This window comes from Euwallacea fornicatus, chromosome 37 (genome assembly GCF_040115645.1).
Source record: "Euwallacea fornicatus isolate EFF26 chromosome 37, ASM4011564v1, whole genome shotgun sequence".
In the NCBI taxonomy this organism is placed as follows: domain Eukaryota; kingdom Metazoa; phylum Arthropoda; class Insecta; order Coleoptera; family Curculionidae; genus Euwallacea; species Euwallacea fornicatus.
The window spans coordinates 1,648,011-1,668,268 of NC_089577.1; the positions used below are offsets into that span (position 1 = coordinate 1,648,011).

General features: G+C 41.2%; 1 protein-coding gene across 1 annotated transcript; it reads left to right on the forward strand.

Annotated features, from left to right (window-relative positions):
* Positions 1-10,742: 10,742 nt before the first annotated feature.
* On the forward strand, positions 10,743-13,572 carry LOC136349332 (fork head domain-containing protein crocodile-like). The gene has a single exon (XM_066300806.1). It carries the CDS (start codon positions 11,549-11,551, stop codon positions 12,620-12,622), a length of 1,074 nt encoding a protein of 357 aa, XP_066156903.1. The 5' UTR covers positions 10,743-11,548; the 3' UTR covers positions 12,623-13,572.
* Positions 13,573-20,258: the final 6,686 nt, after the last annotated feature.

A 20,258-nucleotide genomic window follows, 5' to 3' on the forward strand; every position in this document is an offset into this window, starting at 1 on the left:
GATACTCTGACGTGCGGATTCCACCTCATTCTAGCTGACGGTTACAGCTGATTTTTGGTAGATGGCGTTTCTAGTGGCTTCAATTGTTTTGAAATGTTTGCAGTGTCCGTTCGCTGAACTTTTTTTAATGAATTCTTCAGAATATTTGTATTTTTCGGTTAATTTCGGTTAAACAATGTGCCCAGTTCAGTATTCAAGAGCCCAGCAGCGATAGATCATCAAGTTTCGTCAAAAATGGGGAGAAATACTGTTTCCTTTAACCCACCACCGAATGTAACGCTGAAGGAAAATGGCGGGGTAAAGTTTGTATTTTTAATAAGGTGTTTGTTCCCTAGATGTATAGCTTTATAAATTACTGACTTTGTAAAACCCGCTAATACCACGTATAAGCACATTTCTCATTTGATATCAATCATCCCTGGTTTTCTATCACATGAAATTTTCCAGAATTTCAATTCATGGTAACGTAGAATTTGGAAATTCGGAGAGAGCGTACCGACTGTGGCAATATGGCCAACAAATTCTTTCTACATCTGTTTAACTTGTTTCTACACGGCATAATCAAACAAAGAATAAATAAATTGGTCATTTTGCCGCACTGAGTGAGCATTGGTTTGGTTGCCTGAGTAAACCATAAGTTACAAACACCAACAGAACGAAAAAGGCCGTAGTTTTCTCTGATGCAAGTAATGTCAATATTTGATGGCATAGGTCAATAATGCCGTTTTAGATGGTGCACAATAGGTAGGTCAGTTCCAGTTTTGAGTTTATAGGTAGGTTAGTAAAAGAGGGACGAGGGGTAAAAATAGCAGTAACCTGTCCTCTTTCTTTAATGCAAAATTACTTGTATGTACTACGACTACGCCATTGACTTTCGAGTATCTGCCCTCTTCAAAATAATTTTTGGACATTATTTCAACTGTCAAATGAAATTTGATCCCTAAAGGTCGAAGGTGAATCACATTTTGAACGCGCAAAGTGAATTAGTCCCGATTTTTCAGTTTACGTTTTTTTGTTTAAAGCAGTATTTTGCTATCTAAACTAACCCTTTCTTGGTCAAAGAATTCCTCCCCCTTCGTTAGCGGTGCGTGAAAAGCCACCCCTCAACCTTCAAACCCTATTCACAAGCGAAACTGGCAGACTTTCAATAATACATGCGAAATTATTACTGTGTATTTGTTCGGATCCACTTCACGTCCGTCCTTGGTGAGCTCTCCGATTGACATCATCGTCATGAGTGCCCAACAAAAGACTTATCCAACATGGCGGCCGTCCAATGGGAGCGCGGCTCGGGGGAGAACAATGGGGCACCACAGCCAAGCGTTCCCATTGTCCGGCTATCTGTGCGCTTAAAATAACAAACGCGAATCGACGGTTGATGATGAAGGGGCGAACCGCAACGCAGTGTACCGGGGAGGGGTGAGAACGAGCCTGACAGCTAAATCCAGCGGTTTAAAATTACCACCGAAGAGGGTTCTATTTTCGTTGACAAGACTCCGCTGCCTGATGAAGTTTCGCAAATGTGCCGAAAAATCCTGCCTCAAAAATTAATCGCCGAGCATATCAGTCACGTGTCGCCCCCTTCTAATCTCTGTTTACGTTGCTGATTAGCCGCAAATTACGACGGTTGTTCGATGTTGGCTCAGTAGATGGGCCATAAATTTTAATTTGATGGGGGTTTCGCTGAAAAGCAGCGTCCTCAGCCCGTAAACTGTGGAGAAGTTCAATGATAATATATCGGTTAGCCTAACCGGCACTTCAATTTCCGCTTTTGGGACGTGATTGAAATTTCTTTAGTTGGGAAGATACTTACGGCTATAAAAGGCGATATAAGCTCTTAAACGGTCTTCAGGTTCCTTCACAGGTACCTGCCTTATTAAAGCGGAAGTGTTGACAGGTGACTTTTAAAGGATTTTAACGGTTAAATAAGTTCCAAGGGGGTCCTGCTCTTGGAATAACAGAGTCGACCTGTTTATGACACAATATGAAAATATTTTCGTGTTTTTTCTCGCATTAAAAATATATAGAAATTAATTATCAAAATGATAACAGTTGATGCCTGGGTTTTTTAGCGTCACCATGAGACTTTGTGGTATTTCAAACAGCCCTGCCACAAATGATGTCCATGTTCACATTATTTATCTTAATTAAAAAAATTTTTTATTCGAAGTTAAAAATATTTTAATTTATAAAGAAAATATAAAAATTTTGGTTTTAAAAGGGGTTTTAAGGACGCAACTATTATACGGTTATAATATACTAGAAAATCTCGGGAAAAACCGTCACTTAACGTTAGGTTAAATGAAAAAAACGATATTTAAACGTGACCTTTTGAGGGGAGCCTGAAATGGCCATTGAATTAGAATTATAATCCGATCTCGAAGAATACTAGTTTGAAGTGACTATAATAGGTTTCCAGTACTTTCCAAAATTAGTAGCCGTCACAGCTGCTGATTTAGTTACTTGAATCGACATTGATACATTTATTGGTGTACACTGAAGACATATTAAAATATTTAATTTCATTCCCCACCGTGCAACCTGGATCCCTCCGTTGATCGTATGACCGACTTCAATTAGAGTTGATGAGGCGAGTTCAGTACTCACGTTGATATTTGAAATTACTCGGCTAGTGACAGATTGAGGTCGTATTTCATCGGAATCGTTAATCACGTCCTTATTGTACTAATATCGGAACGACAAGGGAGAAAATATAAGCGTGTCACATTGTTGTTTTAAGCCGAACAGTGTGTCAGGCGGTAAAAATAAATTACTCCGTAAGAAAAACATGTCGGAAGCCCCCGTAACGAAATTCGGGGGGCTTTGCCACTTTCGGCCGATTTAATGTCCCCGCACCGCCCCCGTCCCCCAGAGAGGGCTTTGTTGGAGTGCCGTAACCGAAGGGGAAATCCTTAAAACAACACTTGCGGTACGTCAGCCACGACTCGGCGATCTAAATTTAATTCCTCGAAAAGTCCGTGAGAATCTCTCAATGTATTTTTGCCTCAATTTTCGTTTCGAATTCGCCATTGGCACCTACACTCGGATGATTAACGTGAAGGCGCGTGTCCACGAATGTTTATTTTGCTTGAGGCGATTGTATCACGTTGTTTTAAACAATAGCTCGGTATTCGGTTGAAAAAACAAGCGGCGAAATGAGCGAGCAACGATGAATAAAAGGGAGGAGTACGTAAAATAACAAATAAAATAATAGGAGAGTTTTCAGCAAGTTTTGACACTTCTCCGATTTCTTGTCCATTCATCTTTCGTAACTGTGATTGATAGGTGAAAAGAAATTGTAAACCGACACTCGTTACCTAATAACGCGAGATTAACCAAGTTTAGTAATGGGTGTAGCGTTGTTTTTAATGCGACATTTGGCAACAACGCGAATTCAAATTGACAGCCAGCGTCACGCTATTTCTTGTCAGACGCGTCTAGCCCTTAATATTGACGTAGGCAGTTTGGCAAAAGAGCAACACTCCATTGTCAATTACCTAAGATTGAAATAGTCGTGTCCCAAGTTGAAGTTCGGGGTGCGTAAACCGCTTTAAATGACGTTGAAAATGTAGTTTGAAAGTACTATATATACCGGGTGGTCCATTTAACCTGACAAATCGGAATATCTCGAAAATTATGCATCAGATTGAAAAAAGTTTCAAATGAAAGTATTTCGTCTCGAATGGATCCATGATATAACACCAACCATGACTTCCCAACTCTTTCACTTGGGGTTGGGGCGGGGGTAACTTTGAAATCTCAAATGACAACCCTCATTTTTTATTGCAGATTTGAATTTTATGATAAAAATTACTTGGAGTTTGTCTGAAACTTTTTTTTCGATTCGCCACAGATGGCGCTGTAATCGGAAAAATTTGTTTTATTCTGATTCTGAATGAAAGCATCGTGTCTTTCATATTTTTAATAGAAACTTGTTGGTTTTTTTGGGTACCTCCGATAGTTTAAAGGAATAAAACCGTCTGTGACAAAAAAAACTTTATTTATTATTAAATTTCTAAATAAACTTAGATCCACATTGAATTTTCATTCCATTAAACACAACTGTTCGAACATTAAATTAATGGCGAAGCAAATGTTCAAAATGTCCACCACCTTCATCAATACATTTTCTTGAGCGCACCTGTAATGCTTATTGAGGAGACACTAACACTTCGGGAACGACAGAAACACAAGCATCTCTAATTCTTTCCATCATGTTTTCGGGCATTGTGGGTACTCTTGAATACGTTTTTTCTTTGAGACAACCCCATAAAAAAAAAGTCGAGTGGAGTAAGATCAGGCGATCGTGCTGGCCAATGAATAGGTCCACCTCGTCCAATCCATCGATTGCGATATTTATGATGTAAAATTTCTCGGGATATTAAAGCCCAATGAGCTGGGCAACCATCATGCTGAAACCACGGTTTTATTTCTTTAAACTATCGGAGGTACCCAAAAAAAACCAACAAGTTTCTATTAAAAATATGAAAGAAACGATGCTTTCATTCAGAATCAGAATAAAACAAATTTTCCCGATTACAGCGCCATCTGTGGCGAATCGAAAAAAAAGTTTCAGTCAAACTCCAAGTAATTTTTATCGTAAAATTCAAATCTGCAATAAAAAATGAGGGTTGCCATTTGAGATTTCAAAGTTATCCCCGCCCCAACCCCAAGTGAAAGAGCTGGGAAGTCATGGTTGGTGTTATATCGTGGATCCATTCGAGAGAATACTTCGAGAAATTCGAGAAAATACTTTAATTTGAAACTTTTTTCAATCTGATGCGTAATTTTCGAGATATTCCGATTTGTCAGGTTAAATGGACCACCCGGTATATATATATATATATACAGGGTGTCCCACAAGTGTTTCATTATATTTCAGTGGGTAATAGTACATTGAAAAATAATATGACTCCCTATATAAACCATATTCCAATAATGCTTCATTAAGAAGACACAGGGTGTTAAACTTAAAACATACCTGGAATATTTCAACGTATCAGAGTATCAATGAACAGGCGAGCTCGATTATGTATTGAACAAAATGGCCACCAATATGAACAATTTCTATAATGTTATAGCAAATAAATAATATTTAAAACAAACTTAATATTATTAAAACCATTTAGAGAATATCGTGCATATAGACGGTATTCAATTTTTTACTGGCAAACGATACGTCGGACGAAAAAGAGTCGAGTGAGCATTTTTCTTCTAAATGAAATTAAACTTCTAAAAATAATTTTTATTTTGATAAAAAGCAGTGGCGCACCATGTTTTTCTTTAAAAATGTGCTGAGAGGTGTCCGTACGCACGTCACTGGTGAAACGAAAAATAGCCCTTTTGCATAAATAAATGCGTCTACATTAACTCTCAAAACATGCCAAATTTCACTTACATATCTCAAACGGTTTTGAATATATCAATAAAAGTTAGATTTTTTAAGTAAAGTTTAACACCCTGTATCTTCTTAATGAAGCATTATTGGAATATGGTTTATATAGGGAGTCATATTATTTTTCAATGTACTATTACCCACTGAAATATAATGAAACACTTGTGGGACACCCTGTATATATATACAGTAAAATCTCCCTTGACGGACACCTCCGATAAGCGGACCTCTCTAATAACCGGACAGTTTTCTGGGGACCAACTCTTTCCCATAAGATATTCTAATAAATATTTTCATTTTCTAATAAGCGGACACCTCCTATAAGCGGACAAATAGAAGACGACCACCGGTGTCCGCTTATGGGAGATTTCACTGTATATATTTGCCCAGTTTCTCGTGATTTTTGTTGTTTCCAGAAAAAATGAGTAGATCGAAAATATACCACCTACCCAGACGTAGAGTTTACATCAGAAACTGGGCAATTAAACTAGTTTTATGTATCTGCTGGGTCTCGCATTGTTTTCCCTGCTTTGTGATAGTAATAAATAAATAGCTGTGTAAATTTCAAGGTTTTTTGCCTCCTCGTAATGTGTCGTGATGAACTTAAGCTCGGAACTGCTTAGACGTCCCGCGGTGAACTTCTCAGATATCCGCAGATGTTAAACGTCAACGTCAACCAGTTGACGGGCAAGTATGCACTGTCCGGACCTCCCGTCGCCGAATATTCCCCATCGTCAGTAACTTAATATAATCTATCTTCTGGCATAATCCCAGTGGAGTGTTTTCGATCGATTTTCGTCACCTTAAATCCGTCGAAATTCCGCGGACCTGCACGCCACTGTAAATTTCTGTCACACAACAAACCGATCTTATCGTCAACAAAGTAAGTCGTAAACGTTTGGCAACACAGTCAAATTCGCTTAACAAGCTTCGTTGTTCCGTCACACACGTACAGGTATCGAATAGGATTAATTGCTTTTGACAAAAGAGCGACGCCGTGTTGCCACAACAGCAGCAAATCGGATGCGGATCATGTTTCGATCAGTTGATGATGGAAGATTTAAAATTTTGAATAATATGACAGAATCTTATGGGCTAGAGCGCATTCTTTTCCGGTTAATATTGCTAATCAATTCGGAACATCCAAGAATCAGGAGTCACAAAAGCCCTCGATAGTTGATCGGGGGACTTATTCATCCATCGAAACTCGAAAAATAGCCCCCTTTGGGCAGCTAATAAAACACACGTCTCGCATAATGCCCCCGTCTTCTGTTTACTTAAGTGCTGGATTTACTTCGGGTCATTGAAAAATTGGATCGGCCCGTCCGCAGTTCGGTTCCGGCGTTGTTTTCTTTTCGTTTCGTCTGATGTGCGGGGCCTCCTCGAGCCAATTTTAATTACGGGAAGAAAATCGCCTGAAATAATATTTGGACAGGCCTCCTCCTCCGTAAAGGAAGTGCGAAAGGATATTGGATAAATGCGGGGACCGTTTTGTTATTCGTTGACGAGCCTGACGGATTAACTGTCACAGACACAGTGAAAGGGGCAAGGATGCACCAAAAGTGCCACTTTTCGGGTCACTCTCATTTTTCAGGTCGTGGCTTTGGAGACTATCATCTCCCTCTCAGCGTACTGCCTTTGCCGCTCTCATCGGTTTGTCAAATATAGCAACCGCGTGGGGCTAACAAAAAGGGGTATCCTCTTGACCAGCGCGAGGCTTCCCCTCCAATAGTGGAACTTAGACATTTCGGACGCTCCTGAACGCTTCTACTGAGAAACGAAGAATGTTCCCTCGATTGCGAAGATCGAGAGTGACGCGTCATCATAGATTATATTTGAATAAAACTGTCAACTTTGCATTTGATGAATGACATGACACAGATCGTGCGACTGTCGACATCGAGGATAGCCCCCGTTAATGGCTAATAGGTAATTTCCATTGTAAGTGTAAAAGGCTTAAGTGAGACACCCAAGGGAACATCTGCTCGACAAATATCGGCCATATTGGTTTGGCGAAGAAGCGTCGCAGCGTCGCTGTTTGCCTTCGATCAATTTAGTTTTTGGATAATGAAGTTTTCCGTGCGGTATAAATGACTAGTTATTGATGACTGATTATATTCCCCCTTTGGTTGAGCAAAAACCCGTGACGTAATTTAATGCATGCAAAGAAGCAGTCGAGGTAAAACAAAACAATAGACGGGCGGCCCCGAGGGGGCGCTCGCGCTGCCGTTCGCGAAATTGCTTTTCGAAATGGATATGTCTTATCAAAGCGAACAGCAAACGGCTTATCCCATTGTTATTCAATATCGTATCGAATATGGAATAAGCGGGCGGTATAAATTCCCGCAATTTCCATCCAGATGGGGCTTTTGTCGTATATTCGGAAAGGATTAGGCACCGTCGATTCCCTCTTGCGCCCGGCCGTTTTAATTTGTTTGCGTAATGGATTGCGCTCTTGTCGGATGTCAGGAGTTAATTGTATTGATACTGTTTTAATTTTGTTTGTTGACTGAGCTGGGATTAGAGGCCTTTTTGCGGGCTCTTTAAGGCCCTCCTTATTGTTTCGTCTGCGGTAGACTTCCTGGCGACGAAACACGAAAATCTCTAAGCTGGACACAGGTGTGCGTCGCTGCCACACCCGATAACCGAACCATGACCGAAGTCACTTTTTGAGAAGTCCAAATAAGCTTCTGAAGCACCGTCAAGGGCTTTGCCGGACTTCACTTAAAATTCCAGGCGGCGAGTGTTATTGTTATTTGCTCTTCTAAAACCGGCCGTGATTGGGCAAACCTTCCAAATCCGGCCTAAGAAAACCGTCTCTCTATTAGTCCAGGGACACCTGTTACTATAAATTAAACCGACAAGGAGCAAAAAAGTGCTCGAAGACAGTGCCGTGCAGTTGCGTCTTGTTAAGTCGCCCGCCACCCAACTGTCAAAGAGAGCTCTTGTGACGACGCATACGGGAGTATTTTTACTTGGGACCGCGACGACGAGTTACTTATCAAAATAGGAGAACGCCCTGTGTAAATAGATCGGATCCGATTTTTATTTGTTTTCCGAGCCCTGTCAAAACAAATGCAGCGCGATTGTTGTTTCAAACAACAGGCGGACCTGTTTAAAAAACAGTTAAGTCTAGTAGGCTTCGTATACGTACCTGTACATTATCGGAGTATAATTAGTTTTTATTGGTTGCGACGGCTTCTTGGTGGGTCCAGCCACCACTTCAAGGGTCCTCGAGCTACTGTTTCCATGATGACATGTTGAAATGAAACGAGTTGCGATGCAAAAACAGCGGCTTCTTGCGAGTTTCCAAACCTCACAAGCGCCCTAGACATTCTTCAACAACTTCTTTGCGTCGTTTTAAGATCTGCGGTTTTTTTTTTTTTTTTATTCGATTGCATCTTAAACTTACCCCGAATGTCCCGTTTGATGTCCATACTCCTGGAACTTTATTTACATCATGCACTTTTAAAACTACGAAAATAAGTCAAAACGTTTCTTTATATTGGAATTTCAGAGAAATATTATAATCCCGTTTGGAGACTTCAAAGTTCAGAGGATTTTCTATTTACTTATTAAATGGATCGTTACGGTTCGAAATGTTACGTTTTGAGCATATCTCTTTGACATGTGCAAAACGGAGATGATAAAAATGGGGGTTTCAAGGCAGCTCACAAGGATTTTAAAAATCCTGTGAGTTCAGGTTAGTGCGATGTTCGGGTTTTCCTTAAGACTGACAACGCTTCCTGCTCGAGTTTAACAGGTAAAACGATTGAAACGCATTATTTTTAAATATGTATGTACATTCTATTAGCCTGTTAGGTCGATTTTCAGAGCAAAAAACAGACGTCAGTGAAGGAGACAGAAAAAAAATCTGATTTCTCCTGTCTTAGAGCTACGGAAATGCCGCTTCTTGCATATGAGAGCCGAATGAGCCAGAGTGAACAGAGGCAACGTTGCCATTTCCTTAGTATTTTCAAAAATGCTACACTTTCCTGATTTTCGTTCCTACTTTTTTTACATACGTGAGCTGGTGAAAAATGCATTTTTGTCCATCCGGAACCCTTTAGATGTAATCAGAGTATTTCATTTACTTATATAGCCTGACGGGAAGACCCTGTCCCCCGGTTGGCTCCTGATGAACCTAGGTTTAATTTAAGATTTAAATTACATCGGGTTTTTCCATTAAACCACGGAGTCCCATTGCCCCAATTTGGCTGCATTGGTTCTCTTACCATTTACAAAACATGCGGAAGACAAAAGAAAAGTGGCTATAGACGGAAAACTAATTAAAAGCGTAAGATTTATTAGTTTTTTAGGTACAATAACCAGAGAATGATTTCGGGTTATATACAACGCCCCATAACAACGGGATCCCATTCACGTTTCTTTTAAACTTCCTTAAATTAATTTTTTTTTTCATTCATAAGAGTCCTAGCAAATTATATTAAAAAAGATAATTCTATATTACTAAATGTTATCAGGACTTGACCAAACGTCAGGAAACTCCAAGTATTTCCCATATGACAATGCGACGAAACATAAATGTACAATGTCGAAAGGTAAAAATGAAATATTTTCAACTTTGTTTATTCGAAGTCGAAAGTGCGTTTTTTAGGTTTTTAATTAATATTTTCAATAATTTCTATTTTACTAGATCCTCTTAGGGTACTTTTCAAAAATTCTGAGTTTTTTTGGAAAAAAAACGAAATTGAAACGTTTCGAATTTCAATAGATATAATTTTTCAAATGCAATAGTATTCAAGAAGTAACGTATTCTATACTTTCGAGAATCGTATCTTACAAACAGCTTAAATTACACCGAAATGACTGACATTTCGATCTTCACTTGTCAAAACTAATAACAGTGCAAAATTTGAAGTCTGTCAAAAAAGTTGACATGTGTCAAACTAGAATTGTAGTAGGAACCATTTCGGTACAACTGTCCAAAAGACACGATTTTTGCAAGTGCCAAAAGTGCCAAAGGGTATTTTGTTCAAATTAAAAGTGATTGAGACAGGTGTCTCATTAAATTCTCCTAAATTTTGTAACGAGCTGAGTACGTGAATTACCCAAGATGGATCATAACGTGACGGAAATATGAAATAGAGCCTTAAGCCTCTGTGCCATATACGCTTTTTCTGACGCTACGACGGTGCTAGACTAGAACTAAGAAACATATAGGAATCCGACATCGGATAAAAGTTCAAATTATTTTAACTTTGTCCCACATCGGCCGGCCTACTTGTGGCCAATCAGAGGGCTCGTCGCATCATCGGCTCGTCGGATGACGGATGCATGGAACAGACGCTTTAAGGGCAAGGAGTGGAGAAAAAAAACTAGAGCTCAGTGGCACAATCCCGACTTGAAGTTTAAGCTTCCTTTTGGGTTTTAGAGATTTAATTCCAAAATTAAGTTTAACTTGAAATGATGTTCACACAACTGAGATGAAATTGAAGTTGTATTTATACCTACGTGGACATATAGGTACCTATATACAGTCCGACGGGATCAGGCACGTAATAGAGTAAATCCGATGGGTCGATGGTCGTCAATAAGGGCGCCACTGTCCTCACTTCTTCATCCGCTAAACCAACCTCTTCGACTCACTTTTTGTATCTTAAACGTCTGATGGAAACCATAATAAGAAAACGACACGAGCCACTCTAAAGTCGCGTCTCGTGGTGGTTAAGTGCAAGAATCTGAAGACATTGTGTATATGATGATGTCAAGAAGAGATTCGCGGATTTTTAAAAAAGGGGGCCCCCTTTAAAGTCGCTGGGAAAAAAGTCGGCGATAAGTGTTCCAGGGGCGTGTTCGGCAAACACTCGTCCATGAGCCGGGTATCGATTGAGGCGGACCCCAGGCCCGGATTGGAGCCGGGCGGAAAGCTGGGCCGGGCCCCGGCGAGCACGCAGGCCCCGCGTCTGGCCCCCTAGTTCGCCTGAATGTTTTCACTAGTAACATTGCGTCTACCCGCGAAGCAACATACGGTGTTTTTACTTATACCCTGTGTAAACTACGGTGTTGTGTTTAATAATAGTCGTCGGGCCGCCCGGGTGTTTTTACAAGACTGGATCCGGCGAAAACATCGTGCCGGAATAACATTGTTTGTTGTTCTTTTGGCGGCGTTCGCCCCCTTGACCCGAAAAAATGCACACATTCCTCACGGAGCACCCAAGCATGTACAATAGATACAACACCGGATACGCTTCCTCCACTGTCGCCTCTAATCCATATTACGACCAGTACCGCTACGGATATGCTGCGGCCGCTTGGCACCACCAGCAGCATCCCCTGGCCACCGCCAAGGACATGGTCAAACCACCTTACTCTTACATAGCTCTGATTGCCATGGCCATCCAAAACGCACCCGAGAAGAAAATCACTCTTAACGGTATCTACCAGTTCATCATGGAACGGTTCCCGTATTACCGCGAGAACAAACAGGGGTGGCAGAACTCGATCAGACACAATTTGAGCCTCAACGAGTGTTTCGTTAAAGTTCCCAGGGATGATAAAAAGCCGGGCAAGGGCAGTTATTGGACCCTGGACCCGGATTCTTATAACATGTTCGATAACGGATCGTATTTGAGGCGCCGACGGCGCTTCAAAAAGAAGGACGCCATGCGAGAAAAGGAAGAGGCGATGAAGCGACAGCAATTGCCTGAATCCCCCAAACGGGAGGATTGCAAACCGCTGGATGAGGCTAAGTTGAAGCTGCTTGGGGAGTGCAAACCCAAGAGAGAACCCTCCGCGGAGCTCAGCCAATGCATGAACCCGAAAAGCGTGATAGTGCACCAAGAGCATGTGCTCAATGATGTCAGTGCGTCCCTGCAGGGTATGGACAGCTCAGCTGCCTTCACTGTAGATTCCTTGATGACCGCGTCCAGGGACCAGAGCCTCTCTTATGGTAATTCCACAAGACTTCACTCTTCGGGGGGAATGTATTCATATTGCGCGGGCGCTACTCCCCAGCACCAGTACAACCTGGGGGAGGAGACTGCCCCCCGCTACAGTCCGTGGTACAGCCCGGAGACTTCGCCCGAATCGGCCAGCGCCGCCACCAGCTACAGGGACATCATATTTGATGGCACCACTGCCGCCCCCAGCTGTCAATTGGCTAATTTCAGGCACAGCGCCGTTTCCTCCAGCCCCCCTCACAACTACAGAAGCGCCACCTCCACCCCGTACTATCAGACTGATTGTGTGACGCAAAAGTACTGAGGGTACGCCAATTTCTTCGATCATCCCCATGTAAATATCAAGACTGATCCGTTTTAATAGTGCCGGTATAGTGCTTTGGCGTGACATTAGTGACACTATTTGATTTAATGTACTCTAAGGGTGAATTCTCACGAGCGTAAAAGTGACGATTGAAAATGTCTATTGGATTTGAAACGAAAAATATTTAATCATTTTTACGTTCACGAGGATCCGGCATGATGATGACTGTCGGTTCTCATTGGTATTTCAGAAACGTCACATATATTAAATCGGCATTTTCCACCAATGGAATTACTTATTTGCCATGATATGCGGATCCGACCATTACGGTGGAGCCTCACGAGCATAAAAATAACAGCCGATATTCTATCGATGGAAACTGTCAATTTGACAGTTGTGCTATTTTCGATAACCAATGGAGGGGCCCGACTTCGGTTAAGAGCGATAGAATATTTGTACATCAGTATCCATCATCTAATGTTTTCTTTACCTATATACATGTGATTCGGCCATATGAACGGAGCTTTCTACCCTATACCTAATTAGTTAATTCGAAATGAAAATGTGATAATAAATAAGCGATTTGTTGTGTAGCTGACATAGGCGGAAATTAACTTTCCTTATTGCAATTTTTCCTAGGTTTTAAGTATGTAGCAGTTGTTCCTAATATGACGTCAAGGAGCGTCGGCATCGAGACGCTTCTCGGTGCGGACGCCGCCTTAGTTTTCGCCATTCCTGTAGACTGTTCCATTAATCAAGCATTTTTGTGTCCCCTGTATACGGGCCAATGTAATTTTTTGCTGGAATTCTAAGAAAATCATCAGCCATACTCAGGGGGCTTTTGTACATTTTTGTAGATAGTAACCAGTTCAGTGGATGTGTTAATGAAATGACGTATGTATATTATTTATTATTAATGATATCACAACTATTATATTATCGAGAATATATGCGACATTTGTGAAATTTTATTTCGTGTTTTAATCAGGTGAACCTAAGCAAATAAGAAGCAAAATCGAGTGGCATTCCTCGGATTTCATATACCGACGATATTGACGATTTACATGGTTCGTCATCGGAACCTCGGTTTATTTAAAATTTTGCGCTCGTTTCAGGTTCAGTTGTTGTCATTTTCAACAAATATCGCATTAATGTTAAAACTGTCAACACGCCACTGCGATACCGTTCCAAAAAATAATTTTTCAGCGTAAAAGGGCTTTCGTTGTAATGATACGCCCATGTTTCATCGAACATTATACTTTCGTCACTGTAACGAGGTAACATTTTGTTCTTACATTCTCTCCACATCCCGGGAGCTGTCGCTGTTTTATCGTAGTTGCGATAGCAAATTATTTGACAATTGACACTGTCAAAATCAGTCTATATATCTGTCAAACACAAGCTATTAATGCTTTTATTTCAAAAGATGACTTGTGATTCCTTTGTTGCCTAAACTCTGAAACAAGTGACAATCGACGGATCAGTGACGTTTCAAAATCGGTTTTAAAACGAAAAGCCATTATTTTTATGGCGTTTTACCTAATATCGCTATTATCTGTGGGTTTAAATTTGGATGGCGGATATACTTAACCTCGTCTTCCCGTTTCTTATTTTTCGCCACACTGAGCACCGGATTTTCCAAGACAACGTAAGTTTCCATTCTCCCCCAGTTTCTCTGCATCAAGAAATTTGAATTTTAAATTTTGGGGGTGGTTTCTGTCTCAAAGCGAGGCCATCAGTGGCGGAACTAAAAATAGGTTTACAGCGCTGATTTTTTTCTCAATCGGTGCAGTAATAATTTATTGTGAAATAGCAGAGGATGGGTAGAAATTTTCCTAAATTGACAGTTTTGTTTCTTTAATTAACATTAGCTGCAACATTCTCGCGATGTTAGGGTAACTTAGAGTAAGGTGCGAGTTGATTGAAAAGGGCCGCAATATGTTTTTCATGCGCCAAAAAACCGAACACCGCCATGGTGCATTACATTTCTCTTCACCCTGTACATTATTAAAAATTATCTTTTATTCGAGACTAATCTCGATCCTGAATTTAGGAGAAACGACCTTTGTTCCGACGAAAATCCCCTTAATTTATGAATTTCGGCTAAGGCGTTTCAGCGAAACGGGCCCTAAAAATGATACAAAAATTTGCTGTATCGCTCACGCTCGCGAGCAGTTTAGTTAACAAACAAATAATAAACAAAATGGCTGTGAATCTATCTCGTATAGCGCAAGGGAAAACAAATAATTAAAGCCGGCTTTATAGCAAATATTGCTGTCCAATTAAAATACATTAAATAAGATATTTATTTTCCGAAGGCGTACATATAATAATCAAACACCAGTAGTAGCTATTTTGTCTTTTTCGCCGGGATTATTTTGATTGGACTCCATTTATATAAAATCCTTGGCCACCGGGGGTCTATTTATTTGTAAACCGCTGTTCATTTGTTTTCGCGTTACGCCTCTGGAAAACAACCGCCGCCGCCCTCGGGCTGCTCGAATTGGGAAAACAACGGGCATTTGTTTGTTGTTGGTTACGCCACTGTTTTCTTATCGGCTATTTGTTCGAAACGTCATTATCCCACGATGAAATTTATTAAATGGCAGACTAATAACTGAATAAAACCCGCGAATAATCTGGACAATTTCAATATTTTTTTAACGCGCATCGATGGCCACTCAAGCGCAGCTTTTTGTATTAGTCCGCTAAATTTATATCCACGTTTAAAAGCAAACACATAAACAATATTATTATTATTACTATTATTTGCAGTGAATATATTTAGTGTTATTATTGGAAACGCGCGATAATGGAACGCATTAAAGGCCGTTGTTTAGATACGGAGCTTGCGTAAACTGTCACAATTCAATCTCTCTCTCTCTCTCTCTCTCGAAAAAAAAAAAAAAAAAGATTTAATTCGACTCTCAGATATATGACGACGCCCTGGCTCTATTTTGTTTTTTCGATTTTGGCAGTGACACACAGCGCTACTGTCAACGTCATACTTCGACTTCCTATAAAAAGCCAATAACTTTAATCTTCGTTCGTGGTTTTCAACATCGGCCGTCGTAAATACGGCAATCTTAAAGCGTTAAAGGCTATTCCAGAAGCGATTTTCCTTTGATGTGGCAAAGTCTACATGCACTTTGTAAATAAAAAAAATGGCTGTTCAACATCAAGCGGCCCGTTGATGTGCACAAAGAAAAAATTTACTGTGTTTACGTCACTCTCGGTGCCTGCCACAGGTTGACGCTAGCCAGGAGAAATCGGTGTCTTCTGACAATATACGTTTCAAAATGGGGAAATATCGCCGATATGTGACTACTTGCGCTGCCATTTCGGCTCTATAGGCTGTATTAGAATTTGACACCTCAGGGTAAACAAAAGTGGGGCGCAATGTTGCCGTTTCTTTTATAAGACGGTATAGCAAGGTACATGGGTTGGAAATTTCGGCAACCCACAAATTACACCAGCTGTAATAATCCTGTCTGAGCATATTGCATTGCTAACTTTTTCGTTAGAAGCCACACACAGCCGCGTTGTTCTTGAAAATATTTCAGTACAAGGACAAATTGTCACATACCACATGTTCACATCCCCCTCTGGATTGAAATAATTGCAAATCGGTACATTTCAGTCCCTCTTTCTTCTACATCATCATAATGACAATAAAAGGAAACGAGAGCATTTTTAACCATCGATATCGCTATTGACATACTTAAAGTGCCTGCCAGCTTTGGCAATTTAGCCCGTTTGTTTTGATTTTTGACAGGTGTTATTAGAAGGAAAATATGTGCAATGTTGCCATCTCCTCGACTTCATACCTGTTTTGGAAGGAATTTACGGAGCGTCCCCCCCCCCCCCCCCCCCAGCCCTATTTAGTCCGCCATGCTGCATAAGCCAACCGATATAGGCGCGGTTTACATTGCACAAGTTAATGCGGAATGCATATATTTGCGGAACACTTGCGGGGTCGCACCCTAACATCAACACTGACGCCTGATGACGCTGGGAAAACCCCCGGGGGCCGCCTTGGGGTGGAGTGCCAACCGGGGTAAATTAGACATAGACGTGCGGGGATAAGCTTTCGCTATACAAGAGATGTGGTTGGAGTGGTTTTAATTAAGGACTGCGCCACTGGGCAAGTGAGGGAGAACAGCCCTCCCTCTAATATAATGGTTCGGTGCGAGGTGACAAAGGGAGGCAATTTAATTATAATTTGTGATGACAGAGCCCCTTTTAGCAGATGCGCCTCGAAACAGGGAGTTAGTGGGTGCTTTTCTGCGTTTGAATTGCGTTTTTCCCGGCCCCTGGTCGGCGCCTCTGTCCGCTTTTCACTGGTATTTTCAGAGATAACACTGAGCGCCGTTAATTAAGGGCTCCGTCCCAGGCTTTGTCCTTCCGAAAACAGCTTTAAGTCCGATCTAAGAGTTTTGTTCCGCTATTTTTTTTCGTTACAGCGCAGTGCAGTTGGGGATTTGACCTGCTCCTCAGTCTATTCCTCTAAGGTAAGATCGAGTTAACACAAAAATCGGGAAATTCCTTTAAGATTACGATTTAACTGGTAACACCGAGGTTTAAGTGGAAATCGTCAAATTAACCAATCAATCAAACCAAAACAAAAAAAAAACATTCATTTTACCGTTTCGGCTTTTTCAATATTATCCTCTTGGCGAAGTTGCCAGGGCTTTGATCTATTTCCGCTTAAGGTTTCTCGGTCCAGTCCAAGTTTCTGGACACTTCTGATGTTCCTGGTTGTTTAATATGCGCACAAACCCACCTTATTCGGCTCCTCATGACCTTCGGCGTTATTAAAGTTTGATGACGTGAGTTTATCGTTTGACAACCTTTAAACTTAACGCCCTCACAATTTCCCATTCGAAATCGACGAACGAGAAAAAGAATATGGCGTCACGAGTAGGCCGTCATGAAAAAAATCACGACAGATAATATGTGTCACTGACTGGCAAGATGGCGACATAGATAGGCAAGGCTTTAGAAAATAGGGAATATGTTTCTGTTTTTCGTTTGCAGTGCAGTGGCGTTGGGGATTTAAATCGCGGGCACGTGTCATCGTGCGAGCGATTAATCAATTTGAGCGGTCGTTTGAAGTTTTGAGTGAGTGCAACGGATAAACAGCGAGACCAAAGGAATTCGCATGAACCTCGGGAAAAAATATCGGTGTACAGTGGCGGCAACAACCGCCGTCGAAGATCCTAACCAGATCATCTAAAGGCTTGTTTACATCCCAAGCGGTCACATCTTTTCGCACTTAGTTTACAAGAGCGCTTCGTTCGAGGAAAGCGCCCGTACACTGATGCACATCACAGGGTCTATATTTAACTTATTTTCATAACAATGTCGACATAAAAAATTTACACGCGGATACAAATTTATGTATCACTTGTTTATAATCGGCGAAATGTGTCGTATATACTACATAGAACAATGTCGGTCGATGCGGTGGGAAAGCCCTGAACGCAGAAAGAAAGAGTGAGAGCATATGTGCAGGGCATTTTATTAATAATTTTTGAATGAGCGGGACCCCCAAAGGCGTTTCCATCATCCCGGGGCCCTATAAAACGCGACAAACATAAACAACAACAAACAGAAGGGGTTTAAGTCACACTTGCCGGGGTGGTCTGTATACACACTACTTGAATCACTTAGGTAACGCGTCATCCTTATTAATATTACACTAACTCGAGCCGAAATCAATTTTGGAGCGGATTTAATGTAAGATATTTTCACGTAGCCACACAGTCGAATCAGAGGAAATTATTTTTTTTTATCAAGAATAGTGAAATTAACGAAGTGGCAACGCCGCGTTGGTTTTTAGTTTCAAGCTGTCGCCAATATGGCGAATGCGTCAAGTTTGAAAGCTGTTAAACGGTAATGCTAGAAAATTATAGCGCCATGTTGTCAAATTTCGATAGTAATCTTAGGACCTCCAAAATTAAACAAAAACCGAACACAACTGAGTGAAATCGAAAACAGCAACAGAGTGTTATCGTTTATTTCAAAATGTGACGGAGATGTCGGACTAAAGGCTGTCAAACTCTGCTTAAGCCCGCGTTGCCAAATTTTATCTCTACCCGTGACACATTCAGTGAGTCTGGTAATGCTCGTTCAGTGACAAGGGACGAAGCCTTCAACCTGCGTCTATTTCGGGGTCCAATTCCCAAACAAAACGCGGTCGAAAGTTTACAATATAACCGGGGAAAAAGCCCCTCGCAGCGGTTACGCTTAATTTTATGTTCGCGCCGACAGCGTTATGTCCCGTTGGCGACACCAAACTAGAAATTTCAATTTTCCTCACGAGACATCTTAATCGTCTAAATTTGTCCGAGAGACCCGATTCCAGAAGTTACCGAACCATTCGTTTATTTGCACCTCACAAATCTCCGTTGTTCCCATTGACATGGAACAATGGGATGCTTTTTTCCGGGGAATTACGCCCATTGAAGAGTTGCACAATGCCTCCGAGGAATTCGCTAGATCCCCTAACTATTGCGGTCAAAATACAGACCACCCAGGTGGACCTTTTCTTACCCCTGGGGGTTAGTCATTTTGGGACGTCGTCCGATCATAGATTGCGGTCAAAGGGCTTCGACAAATATTTGTCCATTGATAAAGTGTGCCTAATGAAGGAAACATGTGGTCGCCGGATGTGCACGGCATCATAACATCTCGACAACAACAGCGTAGAAGAAAATTTCAATTAAACCTCAAAAAGTTGGATTTGTTTGCCTTACCGGCCAGATTTATGCCCGAGTGATGACAGGTTTAACCGGGCCGGCAGATTTGCGAGGTGCAAATGACAGCAAATGAGAATCGTTCGGTAAATGATAACACCGGACCGGCGCCAAGAAACACACAATTTCGGCTTTGAGATCCCGAGTTTATCGGTCAATTTTTGGTGCAGTAAGTATCAACAAATGGCGAGGACCAAGCTGCAAGTTGCTGCAGCAACGTCGTGTGAGGTTCCCCATACTTACCGATCTAAAACAAATCATAAAATTCCATAAACAAGCCAAGATACACCATTCTTTTAGTGATGTTTATTAAATCCCGCGGGATATGTAACCCCGATTTACGATCCGCGATGTTACTGTTACGACTGCCTTGCGGTGAAATTAAATTTTTATGTCAATTTCTTGGTCTTGTTCTACAAACAACAATGGCCGGCCCAAGCAATATGTTTTCAAATGGACATTGCTGGCTCGGCTGCATCACGATGACGTGCATCGTTTTGACAGGAACTAAACCTAATATGTTACGAACTAAAAAAATTATTTGTAAGGTCAGTTCGTGTTTGACACAAATTTTTAACAATATTCTTCTCGAGAGCCAGGTTGTGTTACACACCAATCCCCGAAATGTCTTCACAGGGCTCAGACGTTTCGTGCAAATATGCATATTTCCATCAAGACGTATTCTCCACGGTCCATTTGTAAGCTGCTCGAAAAACAACAAATTTGTCAAAAGAGCTGAGGTAGAGTGACATTGAACAACGTCAACCCCGTGTCCTTTTATTTTGACGCGTGAGAAAGATTGACGTCTCGAAAACGCGGGATATCTGTCAAACTATACTTAAGTTTATACTGTCAAATTTTATTTCTAGTCTGACATG